General features: G+C 39.8%; 1 protein-coding gene across 2 annotated transcripts in view; it reads left to right on the top strand.

Moving 5' to 3' along the window:
* LOC126161767 (ATP-binding cassette sub-family A member 7-like) overlaps window positions 1-14,390 on the top strand; it is a 601,933-nt gene that overhangs the window by 336,503 nt on the left and 251,040 nt on the right. For both annotated transcript variants that reach the window (XM_049917824.1, XM_049917823.1), the window contains exons 29-31: window positions 12,543-12,697; window positions 13,074-13,297; window positions 13,771-13,915. In XM_049917824.1, the coding sequence (XP_049773781.1) occupies window positions 12,543-12,697; window positions 13,074-13,297; window positions 13,771-13,915 (524 nt within the window). The remainder of the gene's footprint in view (window positions 1-12,542; window positions 12,698-13,073; window positions 13,298-13,770; window positions 13,916-14,390) is intronic.

Below are 14,390 nucleotides of genomic sequence, written 5' to 3'. Positions count from 1 at the left end.
TGTCTTTCATATTGTCTTTTAATGCTAAAGACATAATCATCTGATGATCGCCATAGATGAAAGACTGCATTGTATGATCATTATTTTTGTATTAAAGAATTATTAACTTCATAATATTATTTGTGAAAATATCCTTACTGCTGATAGATTGTGCAAATGACGAGCCAACAGATGCATAGAATGAGTTAGAATACTTTCAAACTGTGGTGCCCGGCAACAGTGGTAGGACTGTGCCAGATGATTGGATTGAGGTTGAGTCTTTGAAATTGGCAAAGCCACAGCTACTCATAGATGGCTGATAGCTTTAGTCTTCTTAGGGACTATCAACAAAATTGTACATATGACCCAACGAGATAACAAGAAGTCTGAAAAGTTCACAAGAGTGCAAGTGCATCTAATGTCAAAGATAACCAGTATCCAGTGTTTCAGCAGACAGTCCCCCCCCCCCCCTTCCCCTGCTACCCTAGAAAATAGAAGGCAACTTCTGTAAGTGAGGCTGTCAATGCTTCACAACTTAAACCAAGACCATGGAAGATGAAATACATATTAACCACTTACTAGTGACTAAAATCAGAGCTTACTGCAGCACATGTCTTACTTATGGCAACAATTCCTTGTGTAGCATAATAAACGGTGCCAGGTCATGCAAAATACAAAGAAAATCATATGTCTCTGTTTGCAAGGTCATGAAATAATTTTATCTCAGTTGATTCCATTAGAACATTATCTCATTGGTTTGAAGTAAATGCAAAACTGTTATTGAAATATTGCAATCGGTGGCTAATAGCAAGGTAGTACTCTGGAACTGCAAAGTTTATAACAGTCCTCTTCTCTCCTCTTCTCCTTAACTGCCCCAAGTAGTGTGAAGCACATAATGTGCTATGGTTGAAGCACACCAGTTCTTTGTGGTGTACACAATCCTTCTACATGACATAATTGCCATTTTTTTTATGTTAGTGATCAGAATTAACAGAAACCCACATGTCAATTTTTTGACAAAATTGAGTTACCTGTGTCTTTGGACTTTAAGCGTATAAGCCGGTCATTATGTAGAGAAAGTCCATGTGTTCTGGCATTTGCTGTGTTGTTTAGCAGCCATTGTATCACCTAAATGAAAGAGAAACCCCACATGTACTAAAGATATGGCCTTTCTCAAAATTCCATGTTGTCAGCAGTGTTTTAAACATAGAGAATAAGCTATATTCCCTCTTACTCTGTGGTTTATTTGATTTCTACTATTATTGGTGCTAACATGGCAGACAATGGCAATGCTCCTGACAAATATCAGGAAATAATTATGAAAAGGAAGAATGCAATGGAGTTTCTGAAGCATACAGCCATAAAAGGCGGATGAGTAAAAAATGAAGCATATAATAATTGGAAAGAAGATAGAGTTCAACCAAAACATCATTGTTATGACTGCAGGTGAGCTCTAATCTGAAATTTAGTACTGATTCAAAATTAAGGTGTAATTATCCCTGCAGTTAAAGAGGAAACAGAAAGAGATTATACCATTGCAGGCCTTTCATTTGATTTTATGCATAACGTGCAAATGCCTCATATACCAATATTAGACATGTTTTACTTCAGTCTGCTTTCAGAAAGCATCTTAAATGTGCTTACAGAGTGGATGAGGCAGGTTTTACCTCTACCAAGAAAGAATAGCATGAAGAAACCCTGATGAAATATCTTCATTTATTTTTGATTTGAACAACATGTTAAACACCTTCACTGATTCTGTGATCCTTGTGGAGGCCAAAATAAAAACCATGCAGTTGTGAGATTTTGTTGAATGCTTTTGGCATAGGGAAGATTTCAGTTAAGCACCCATTACCTTCCAATAAGAGGCCACTATTATCTGCTGTGTGATAGAGATTTTAGCATAGTAAAAAGGAAAATTAGAAAGGTGAATAGGATGTATTTGCTGAAAGAATGTGCAGAATTAATAATAGAGTCCAGTACAAAAATCAAATTTGAAATGAAAATACTAAAAACAGAAGAGATGCTAAATTTTAATGGTGACAAAAGTTGTGGCTACACAAAGAGATAAACAGCACTTTGATATAACACATATCATACAGTTTTCAAACAATGGAAAATCCAGGATGGAATGTAACAATATTATGAGAAGGAAAGTTGCTACTCACAATATAGCAAAGATGCTGAGTCGCAAAAGAATTTCACACTTAAAGCTTTAGGCCAGTAGCCTTTGTTAACATTACTCTCTCTCTCTCTCTCTCTCTCTCTCTCTCTCTCTCTCTCACACACACACACACGCCGCAACAAACACACACACACACACACACACACACACACACACACACACACACAACTGCAGTCTCAGGCAACTGAAACTACACTGCGAGCAGCAGCACCAGTGCATGATGGGAGTGTGACAACTGGGTGAGGGGTAAGGAGGAGGCTGGGGAGGGGAGGGGGAGGGATAGTATGGTAGGGATGGTGGACAGTGAAGTGCTGCAGGTTAGGTGGGCGGAGGGCATGGGAGAGATGGTGATGGTGATGGTGGTGATGATGATGATGATAATTATGATGATGATGATGATGATGATGTTAGGGGGGGAGGGGGGGGGGGAGTAGCACAAAAGAAAGAAATAGAATGTTTCTCTTGTCACCTTACAAACCGCACTGCATGCTCTACTTATGAGCTGCACTGTATTAACCGTCTCGGCCGTGCACAACAGAGAGTTACAAGACCATGCTGATTCTTGGTGCAGCATCTTGTGTCCCACATTACTCCCACTGATATAATTAATCCTGTACTTTAAAACTGCTGACATTCCCTGCATCATTCCCCATATTTTTGCATGTTTGCTCCCACACTCTTCTGGTGCCATACAATATTGTCTCTCATCCTACGAACTCCTCCTCAGCCCTGACACTTTCTCTGTTCTATCCCAGTTATGACTTCTTGCCAGTTTTAGTGATTTTTCACATTTCGCTATTGTCGAGTCCCACAGATTTCATCTTGTTTCCCTCTTTTGCATCCATTTCATCCTTTTCATATGTTTTCACACGTATTTGGGTGTATTTTTGCGAAATGTTTTGGCTGTTATTCTACATTATTTACTTAATTTTTTGCATTTTTCCACCACCGTGGATCCTTACTCCTTCCATCTGCATCAATACAGAAAAGTCTCCTTATTGCTAGCCAGATCCCAGTCCCTCATACTGTTCATGAATTGTTCCTTGGCTCATGGAATCCCCCCTAATCACCTTACCATCAGATTACCCATATCTGGCTGCCACCCCTCCTTCCACAGTGACCTCCACCTGTCAAATTCCGCTAATCCTTAGCACTCACCAACATAGTCCTGCAAAACCATATCAACCAAGCCCAAATCTCCTTACAGTACCTTCTCTCCATCCACAAGATTCTCCTACTTTGCAGTCCCAAATTCCTGTAATCCATAACACACATTGAATCTCTTGCCCTGCAGGACCTTGAGCAACATGCAAAATGCTGCCTCAAAAGCTCTCCATCCTGCTCACTTTCTACTCCCACCTTGGAGTAGCACTGTCCACCACCTCTGCAACAACCTCCAAACCTCCCCCTCACCCCCTCTAATAGCCGACAAACCCTGTCTCGCAGACCTACTAAACTTACCCCACCCTTCAAAACTTCTTCCAATCACAACACAGAATCCAGAACCTAAACAGACCCACAACATAGTCATGAACCTTTCCTCCAGAAGCCTTAGTCCCACAGAAATATCGATCCTTTCCAAAGGCCGCACCGTTTGCCCCACTACCAAATTCAATCGTGCAGGACTTGTTAAAGACCTTCTCTCCTTCTCCTAGTCCTTACAGTGGAAACACTTTTTTGCCATCAGCTGTACCAATCAAACTCAGCCAAAGACCAATATTGAACCTTGCCTAACTCAGTTCACTCCTCTATCCAACAGTGATCCACCCCCATTGCCCTTAGACCACCCTCTGTTGTTATTATTGTTGTTGTTGTTGTCTTCAGCCCTCTCCATGCTACTCTATCCTGTGCAAACTTCATCTCCCAGTACTTACTGCAACCTAAATCCTTCTGAATCTGCTTAGTGTATTCATCTCTTGGTCTCCCTCTACGATTTTTACCCTCCACACTGCCCTCCAATGCTAAATTTGTGATCCCTTGATGCCTCAAAACATGTCCTACCAACCAGTCCCTTCTTTTTATCAAGTTGTGCCACAAACTCCTCATCTCCTCAATTCTATTCAATATCTCCTCATTATTTATGTGATCTACCCATCTAATCTTCAGCATTCTTCTGTAGCTCCACATTTCAAAAGCTTCTATTCTCTTCTTGTCCAAACTATTTATCGTCCATGTTTCACTTCCATACATGGCTACACTCCATACAAATACTTTCAGAAACGACTTCCTGACACTTAAATCAATACTCATTGTTAACAAATTTCTCTTCTTTAGAAATGCTTTCCTTGTCATTGCCAGTCTACATTTTATATCCTCTCTAGTTCGACCATCATCAGTTATTTTGCTCCCCAAATACTGTCCATTCTGTTCAACTGCTCTTCCAAGTCCTTTGAAGTCTCCAACAGAATTACAACGTCATCGGCGAACCTCAACATTTTTATTTCTTCTCCGTGGATTTTAATACCTACTCCAAATTTTTCTTTTGTTTCCTCTATTGCTTGCTCAATATACAGATTGAATAACATCGGGGAGAGGCTACAACCCTGTCTCACTCCCTTCCCAACCACTGCTTCACTTTCATGTCCCTCGACTCTTATAACTGCCATCTGCTTTCTTTACAAATTGTAAATAGCCTTTCGCTCCCTCTATTTTACCCCTGCCACCTTCAGAATTTGAAAGAGAGTATTCCAGTCAACATTGTCAAAAGCTTTCTCTAAGTCTACAAATGCTAGAAATGTAGATTTGCCTTTCCTTAAGCTATTTTCTAAGATAAGTCGTAGGGTCAGTATTCCCTCACGTGTTCCAACATTTCTGCAGAATCCAAACTGATCTAGGCTGAGGTTGGCTTCTACCAGTTTTTCCATTCGTCTGTAAAGAATTCGTGTTAGTATTTTGCAGCTGTGACTTATTAAACTGATAGTTCAGTAATTTTCACATCTGTCAACACCTGCTTTCTTTGGGATTGAAATTATTATATTCTTCTTGAAGTCTGAGGGTATTTCGCCTGTCTCATTCATCTTGCTCACCAGATGGTAGAGTTTTGTCAGGAATGGCTCTGCCAAGGCTGTCAGTAGTTCCAATGGAATGTTGTCTACTTCCGGGGCCTTGTTTCGACTCAGGTCTTTCAGTGCTCTGTCAAACTCTTCACGCAGTATTGTATCTCCCATTCATCTTCATCTACATCCTCTTCCATTTCCATAATATTGTCCTCAAGAACATCGCCCTTGTATAGACCATCTATATACTCCTTCCACCTTTCTGCTTTCCCTTCTTTGCTTAGAACTGGGTTTCCATCTGAGCTCTTGATATTCATACAAGTGGCTCTCTTTTCTCCAAAGGTCTCTTTAATTTTCCTGTAGGCAGTACCTAGTAAGCCTCTACATCCTTACATTTGACCTCTAGCCATGCCTGCTTAGCCATTTTGCACTTCCTGGTGATCTCATTTTTGAGACGTTTGTATTCCCTTTTGCCTGCTTCATTTACTGCATTTTTATATTTTCTTCTTTCTTCAGTTAAATTCAGCATTTCTTCTGTTACCCAAGGATTTCTACTAGCCCTCGTCTTTTTACCCACTTGGTCCTCTGCTGCCTTCACTACTTCATCCCTCAGAGCTACCCATTCTTCTTCTACTGTATTTCTTTTCCCCATTCCTGTCAATTGTTCCCTCATGCTCTTCCTGAAACTCTGTACAACCTCTGGTTTAGTCAGTTTATCCAGGTCCCATCTCCTTAAATTCCCACCTTTTTGCAGTTTCTTCAGTTTTAAGCTACAGTTCATAACCAATAGATTGTGGTCAGAGTCCACATCTGCCCCTGGAAATGTCTTACAATTTAAAACCTGGTTCCTAAATCTCTGTCTTACCATTATATAATCTATCTGATACCTTCTAGTATCTCCAGGATTCTTCCGTGTATACAACCTCCTTTTATGATTCTTGAACCAATTGTTAGCTATGAGTAAGTTATGCTCTGTGCAAAATTTTACCAGACGGCTTCCTCTTTCATTTCTCTCCCCCAATCCATATTCACCCACTATGTTTCCTTCTCTCCCTTTTCCTACTCTCGAATTCCAGTCACCCATGACTATTAAATTTTCATCTCCCTTCACTACCTGAATAATTTCTTTTATCTCATCATACATTTCATCAATTTCTTCATCATCTGCAGAGCTAGTTGGCATATTAACTTGTACTACTGTAGTAGGCATGGGCTTCGTGTCTATCTTGGCCACAATAATGTGTTCACTATGCTGTTGGTAGTAGCTTACCCGCACTCCTATTTTTTTATTCATTATTAAACCTACTCCTGCATTACCCCTATTTGATTTCGTATTTATAACCGTGTATTCACCTGACCAAAAGTCTTGTTCCTCCTGCCACCGAACTCCACTAATTCCCCCTATATCTAACCCTCTGTTAACTTTCCAGAATTTCTTAACCTCGAACCTTGCATCACCATCATTCCCCAAGTCTTTCAACATGCAGACTAACCTTACATCTGCAGAAAGAACTGCAGTCCACCATCTAAAAACTTATCCCGACCTTATAATCCTACCTGTGGACAAAGGCCCAGCACTGTTGTTCTGAACCACAAGAATTACCTGACGGAAGGTCTCTGCCAGCTGTCAGATACTTCCACCTACAAACCTTGCCACAGTGACCCCATTCCAGTAATCCAGCAGGATCCCCAGTCACTACTCAAATCCTTAGACCCATCCCAGAACCTCTCCCCGGAGTCAATCTCTCCACCCACCCCTACCACTTCCTGCACTCCTACCTTCTACAAGCTTCCTAAAGTCCATAAGCCTAACCACACAGGATGCCCCATTGTGGCCAGTTACTGTGCCCCTACTGAGAGAATCTCTGCTCTTGTAGACCAACACTTTCAGCCTATTACCCAGAACTTACCTTTCTATATAAAAGATACCAATCATTTCCTCCACCGACTCTCTACAGTTCCTGTCCCTTTACCACACAGTGCCCTGCTCGTCACTATTGATGCCATCTCCCTGTACACTAACATTCCTAATGCCCATGGCCTTACTGCTATTGAGCACTACCTTTCCCAATGCCCAATGAATTCCAAGCCAACAACCTCCTTCCTAGTCGCCATGACCAACTATATCATCACCCACAATTACTTCTCCTTTGAAGGCATTACCTACAAACCAACCCAGGGTATGGTTATGGGCACCCCCGTGGCACCATCCTGTGCCAACCTATTCATGAGCCATCTAGTGGAATCCTTCCTAAAAACCCAGAATCCTAAGCCCCTCACCTGGTTCAGATTCATTGATATCATCTTTGCTGTTCCTCCAGAACCTCAGCAACAACTCCCCCATTTGCTTCACGTGTTCCTACTAAACCCAACAAGCCACCTTTCTAGATGTTGTCCACCTCAAAGATGGCTACATCAGTATTTCCGTCTGTGTCAAACCTACTAACCATCAGCAGTACCTCCAATTTGACAGCTGTCTCCCATTCCATACCAAGAAGTCCATGGTTGTCGCATCTGCAGTGACATACAGTCCCTCTCAGAATATACCAAGGGTCTCACTGAAGACTTCACTTACTGTAAATATCCTCCCAACCTTATACAAAGACAAATCTCCTGTGCCTTATCTTTCCAGTTTCCCACCACCTCCCAGAATCCCACTATCCGGCCACAGAGGAGCATTCCCCCTTGTAAGTCAGTACCACACAGGACTGGAGCAACTGAATTACGTTCTCTGCCAGGGTTTCGATTACCTCTCGTCGTGCTGTGAAATGAGAAATGTCATGCCTATGGTTAATACAGTGTGGTTCGTAAGTAGAGCGTGCAGTGCAGTTTGTAAGGTGACAAGAGAAACACTCTATTTCTTTCCTTTTCCGCTACTCCCCCCCCCTCCTCCCCCCCTCCTGCCCGCCTCTCCCCTGCCCTCCACCTAACCTGCAGCTCTTCACTGTCTGCCATTCCCATCATACTATCCCTCCTCCTGCCCGCCCCAGCCTCCTCCTTATCCCCATCCAGTCGCCACCCCATCATGCACTGGTGCTGCTGCTCACAGGGTGGTTTCAGTTGCCTGAGACTGCAGTTGTTTGTGTAAATTTCATTTATGTGAGTGTATTTGTGTGCGTATGTGTGTCTGATATTGACAAAGGCCATTGGCTGAAAGCTTTAAGTGTGAAAATATTTTTGTTGTGCCTATCTGCGACTCAGCATCTCTGCTATATGGTGAGTAGAAACTTCCCTTCCCATAATTCATGGAGTTTTGCTATTCACATGAAAGTGTTGGTGTTGTTTTAGTTTGGTTATTCATTGATGGAGTAGAAGAGCACACATTCTGGCTGACTGAGCCATCCGTAATTCCATCAAGAACTTTAAATCAGGCTTATCAATATCATTGCCCATAAATAAGAAGAAAATACATGATATAAGACAATTTCTACCATTCCCACCAATTCATCCAAAAATTCTACTCTGATATATGCAGTTGGCCAAGATGTGTTAAAGAATGAATCATGTGTGGAGCTAATGCCAAAGAGAATGGAAAATAGATGTAATTTGTTTGATTTTTGTCTCTATTAATGATAAAGTATGAGTTAAGTGATAATTTATGCTTATTTATTACAAAATATCGAGGAAGCCCACGTGTCTGCTACAGAAAGTTTAATTTAACATCAAGAAAATTTATCCAGACCGTCTACAGCGCATTGGTGTTCCTCCATCTACATTCATTTTAACAAAAAAATAGGAAGAAAAATGGAATTGCAGCTTAATTTTAAGATCTGGAAGTTTTATGTATCTCCTGAAAAATTAAGTTTCTTGGATTTGTAGAGTTTCTCAATATTCCCATTCAATTGCTCTTAGTGAAATTCTGCTATGTGAATACTGGACTGTAAACACAGAACACTGAGAATCCCCCTTTAAACTTTGACTACTTACAACGTCCATGGCAAACTCAGCAAATGGGGGTCTTGGAATGAAAATTCAAAAGAATGATGAACAGAAAGTCATTCCAAAATTACATACTTCAGCTTCCATTGAAAAATACAGTTTATTTCCACTTAAATAATGCTTTCCAAGTATTTTCTGTAATGAGCATCTCTGGCAGATATGGATCACCTCCCCAAACTAATAAAAGTCAGTCACCAAACATTAAGAACCACTGTGTCTAATCATTGTAACTTTGAAAGTCACAATTGCCATTCAGTTGTCACTAAGAGCTACCTCTGTAAAAACCTACATTCACATACTAAAGTGGCATAAGTCATCTACAAAACTAAGGACTGCTGATACATTATGTAGCTTAGTCTGCCAGTCTAGCTTCTTTGTTTTTTGAAAATGCATGAATGACTCCTAGATTGTATAAGTTCAATATAACTCTCCAACTGTTGAATATTTTTAGCTATCAACACTGTGGCTGGAAAATGATTGGCTTCTGTTGAATATTTTTAGCTAATCAACACTGTGCCTGAAAAATGATTGCCCTTTTCCCTTTCCATTGGTATCCTCACTGGTTTAGCTTTGTCTGCGGCTTATAACCTCCCCTCCCTCTCTCCCCACCTACTTGGTGCTGCCACCTAGCAGAATATCTCATAATTTAATAATGTTGCCAGAAAATGGTCAGTGTGTGTCTTTAACGTTGTAGGAAACCCACCCAAAATTCGCCAGAGTAATTGTTAGCCTTGAAACTCATTCCCAAGTGCCACACCAAGAGCACATATCAGAAGAATTCACTACATGCCTTAAAGCGCCATAAAAGTGTGTATCATCTCCTACACATTTTGAAATGAAACATCTGCAAACACTGCTGATGCTCATGTCTGTCACAAAAACTGCTCCAGTCTCTTACCACATTTAGTGCACATAAAATTACTTTCCAAATTACATAATTATTTCTCCTACAATTAATCCCTGTCAGCTCAGAAAAGATAAGTTACCATCTTCTTTGGGTGTTTAACCAATAAAGGTCATCACAGTATGAGATTTTCACTCTGCAGCAGTGTGTGCACTGATATCAAATTTCCTGGCACATCAAAACTGTGTGCCAGACCGAGACTCGAACTCGGAACCTTTGCCTTTCGCGGGCAAGTGCTCTACCAACTAAGCTACCCAAGCACAACTCGCACCCTGTCCTCACAGCTTTACTTCTGCCAGTACCTCGTCTCCTACCTTCCAAACTTTACAGAAGCTCTCCTGAGAACCCTGCAGAACTAGCACTTCTGAAAGAAAGGATATTGTGGAGACATGGCTTAGCCACAGCCTGGGGAATATTTCCAGAATGAGATTTTCACTCTGCAGTGGAGTGTGCGCTGATATGAAACTTCCTGGCAGATCAAAACTGTGTGCCGAACCAATACTCAAACTCGGGACCTTTGCCTTTCGCAGGCAAGTGCTCTACCAACTGAGCTACCCAAGCAAGACTCACGCCCCATGCTCACAGCTTTACTTCTGCCAGTACCTCGTCTCCTACCTTCCAAACTTTACAGAAGCTCTCCTGTGAACCCTGCAGAACTAGCACTCCTGAAAGAAAGGAAAGATGTGAGGACGGGGCGTGAGTCGTGTTTCGGTAGCTCAGTTGGTAGAGCACTTGCCCGCAAAAGGCAAAGGTCCCGAGTTCGAGTCTTGGTCCGGCACACAGTTTTGATCTGCCAGAAAGTTTCGTCATCATAGTGTTTGTAGATATTCTCACCAAAGGTATCCATCACAGGTAAAATTTTTGCTAGAAGTAGGCACCCAGCTCTCTTGATTCTGTACTTGGTAGTCACGTTATATGAAGTACAAGCTGACTCGGTCAAAGACTTTTGATACTAATATATACTGCTCTTCGCACAAAAGAACTAAATGAGCTAAAACTAGTCAGTTAATTGTTATAAAAGCACAAAAGTTCATGCATAGCCTGCACCAGGCAAATCCTCCCAGACTACAATATGTACATTTCAGACAAAGCACTAGAGAAAGTACTTCTTTTTCCAATAAGGGAATATGTTTCCAAATGATGATATGTGCATACATGATGCAGAGAAGACTTTTGAGTACCAGTATAGCTCATATTGGCTTCAGTAGACTATCACATTGTGTCTTCATCGTAAAGTGTACAACAAACTTATAATGTATCAAGGTGTTGCTGTTTCTGCATTATTAAATAGCTGGTCACTATATTGTTGTAATATCAAAAAACTTTAGAGCTCCCACCAGAAAAACTTAAGAGCATTTCTGAATGTTGTAGGGGAGGGCCTCATCACAATCACCAAACTCCTAAATAGATCTCTTGTCAATAGCATAGCATGTCATCATCATCATCCACCATTAGTGAAAATGGATGAAATATGTCCACCATGTGAATGAGAGCAGACTTTCCTGCCAAGTCTCTTACAGCAAAATTGTATGTAGAGTGTCTGTGCTTTGAGGCCATACAACAGGAAGACAGCAGACTCAAGCTTAATTCCTCTACATCCACCATAAAAAGATTGCTTACTATTCAGGATAAAGCATGCCTCACAGTGAAACAATTTCTGTTCAAAGACCTAGTCATGGAAAGAAAAATATCTGAAACTGTGGTCACAACTGTCAGAGGAACTGGACTAAGAACAACACCACATCAAATATGCCTAAAATATCATAATCTTTCGGACAAAGCCCATGCATGTGATGTAACTTATACATTAATTTCTTGATATGGTGTTCATGCTGGTCTAGCAGAGGGCTTAATAGTTTAGTGAAGTGGTCAGCTACATGATATATTACAGCACCCATTTTACTCATAATAGGCTGAAGAGTAGTGGATAGTCTTTATGATCAGGTAGCACAGACATCTCAGAATCTTCCTTAATGCCAAATCGTGAGCACAAATAATGCCTGTGCTTGAAGGAACTGGAGAAATATTGTGTGAAAAATAGAACTGTCAAGTCAAATGGTGAAAAACACCTGCGTTGTGAGGCAAAATTCCCTTTCTGAGAGCACATACATAGAAAATTTCCTTTTGTTTTGCAATGACATTAATCACTGAACACTTAGACCATGTTTTTTGGTGTTAATGGTGAAGAAGTTGTTCAAGTTTCAACACTTACAAACTAGCAGTGTGAAAATATAGCTGGCTATATTGCTGGTTTTGACACTTTTAGAAACTATTACTTCACTGACAGAAAAATGACAAAACATGAGAGAAAAATACAAAGCAGATACAGTTTCAAAATACAGTAAAATAAGTATGTGTTGTGCTTAGAAACCGTGTGTCCTTACTTTAATGTATAACAATTGAATTTACTTTGCATCGTTGGCATATGAATGTGTAAGATTACAACCCTTGCTCAATCCATTGTATAAGTTCCCATTTCTTTAGGAATGGTAGTATTTATAAACTATAGTTTGCAGTTGTATCTGTCATACACTTTCAGGTCTTCCTTTTTCTGGAAACAATACCACTCTTCATCATGTTGAATCACAAAGCAAACACAAGATAGAAGACAGGCATCCACTGAAACAGTTCTCAGCACTTCATATTAAACATTATAACCATGCAAAAAGAAATATCAAAGGATTATTTTGTGAGGTAAGTTGCTTTTCCAAAAAATGATGTGCAGTATCTCAGAATGATTGTTGTGGTAAGAACAAGAAGTAGCCTCGTAATATAATGTTAAAAGTAATTTTGTCACAATGTTGTGAATGTGAAGTACTTTGCAGTATCATTACTCATTATTCAAATTCCTCTATTAAACATATATTTCTGCTAAGACATTTAAGTTCTTTTATTCTGTTAATATATAATTAAGTTCTGTAATAGTCTTAAGAGTAACAGATTACTCTTGGCAACTGTTCATAACAGTCTGAACCTCTTGAACATATACAATTATTAATACTGTGGCCTTTTTCTCTTAATCTTACAGTGCAATCTTGCTAATTTGTACAATATCTTTCTCTCTTTTCAGCTTATTTTCCCAGCCGTTTTTGTGTTTTTGTCCCTGCTTTTTACATTTGTATTTCCGGACTTGACACAGCAACCAGCATTGGTTATTGATCCATGGGTTTACGGATTCCCAAATTATGTTTTTTTCTCCTCTCAAAATTCCTCGTATACATCACAAAGGCTTGAGAAAGAGCTTACTGGACCCATTGGGATGGGAACAAGATGCATCAGTAAATATAATGAAATGTAAGTTCATGTCTTGAAGATAAGTGTGTCTATTACAATCATCATAATCATCATCATCATTATTATTATTATTATTATTATTATCATCATTGTTATTATACTATATATGGGGCACATTTCATACTGAATATGTGTTAGTAGTGAGTACATCCAGAAGAAACATACGAATGGTCTAAATTGTAGGAACATGTAGTTTCCTCCTTCATTTCAGTTTCTCGTCACATAGTCATAAGAACTGATTAAAAGAGTCAAACATAAAAATATTATTTAGCAGAATAGGGGCCTTTATCAGGACAGTGCTGAAAGCTGAGTAAAATAAATCACATCCTTCAGAGATATGAGACCAAAACAAATGCTGTATGCACTCAGTAAATAATAATATTGTGTTAAGGACCACTTCTAAGTTTAACTGTTTCAAATTCATTTCATTGTTGAACAGCTCCCATTATCATTCTTCATCTTCTCATTTTCAGTGAAAACCATTGTACAGCTAGAAGCATTAATATGTCTTATGAGCATGATGTTATCTTAACACCAGTGAAGGAGCAATGCTCTTGCTCTGGTGGCACTCCACAGTGTGCAAAGACAAACAAGTGGCAAGAACTACCAAGTGCAAAAGTAAGTTTTTTTATGATTATTTTTTCTGTATTTTTGAGTATTATGAGTGTGTCACAATGAAGAGAACCCTTATATGAGAAATTTCATTGTTTTATGCAGGTCAAAAACTGCTCATGAAAATAATTGCTAACCAAAAGTGTGGTAAAAATTACAGGGGAATACTCATAATTACAATAAATGTGAAATGAAGCAGTTAATGCAGTGTGAATGCTTTATTTGTAGCCTGTTAGCCAGAACTGGTTGGTGTTATCAGACTAGCAGAATGTCTCAACCAAGAGGCACCACCACTTCTTTCATGGTCTCAGATTGGATATCATGACCTATTGACACTGCCATTAATATGCTTAAATGATGTATCAGGCATGTGCTACAAACAAGGAGCAGCAGGACAGCCACTTAGTTAGCAGACTACATGCATTATCCACATAATAGTTTGTTATTTCAATTGATGTGTTTGGTAATTCTAATCAGTATT

This window comes from Schistocerca cancellata, chromosome 2 (assembly GCF_023864275.1).
Source record: "Schistocerca cancellata isolate TAMUIC-IGC-003103 chromosome 2, iqSchCanc2.1, whole genome shotgun sequence".
In the NCBI taxonomy this organism is placed as follows: domain Eukaryota; kingdom Metazoa; phylum Arthropoda; class Insecta; order Orthoptera; family Acrididae; genus Schistocerca; species Schistocerca cancellata.
Note: the sequence above shows the minus strand (reverse complement) of the source record. Positions and strands in the feature narration are given on the sequence as shown.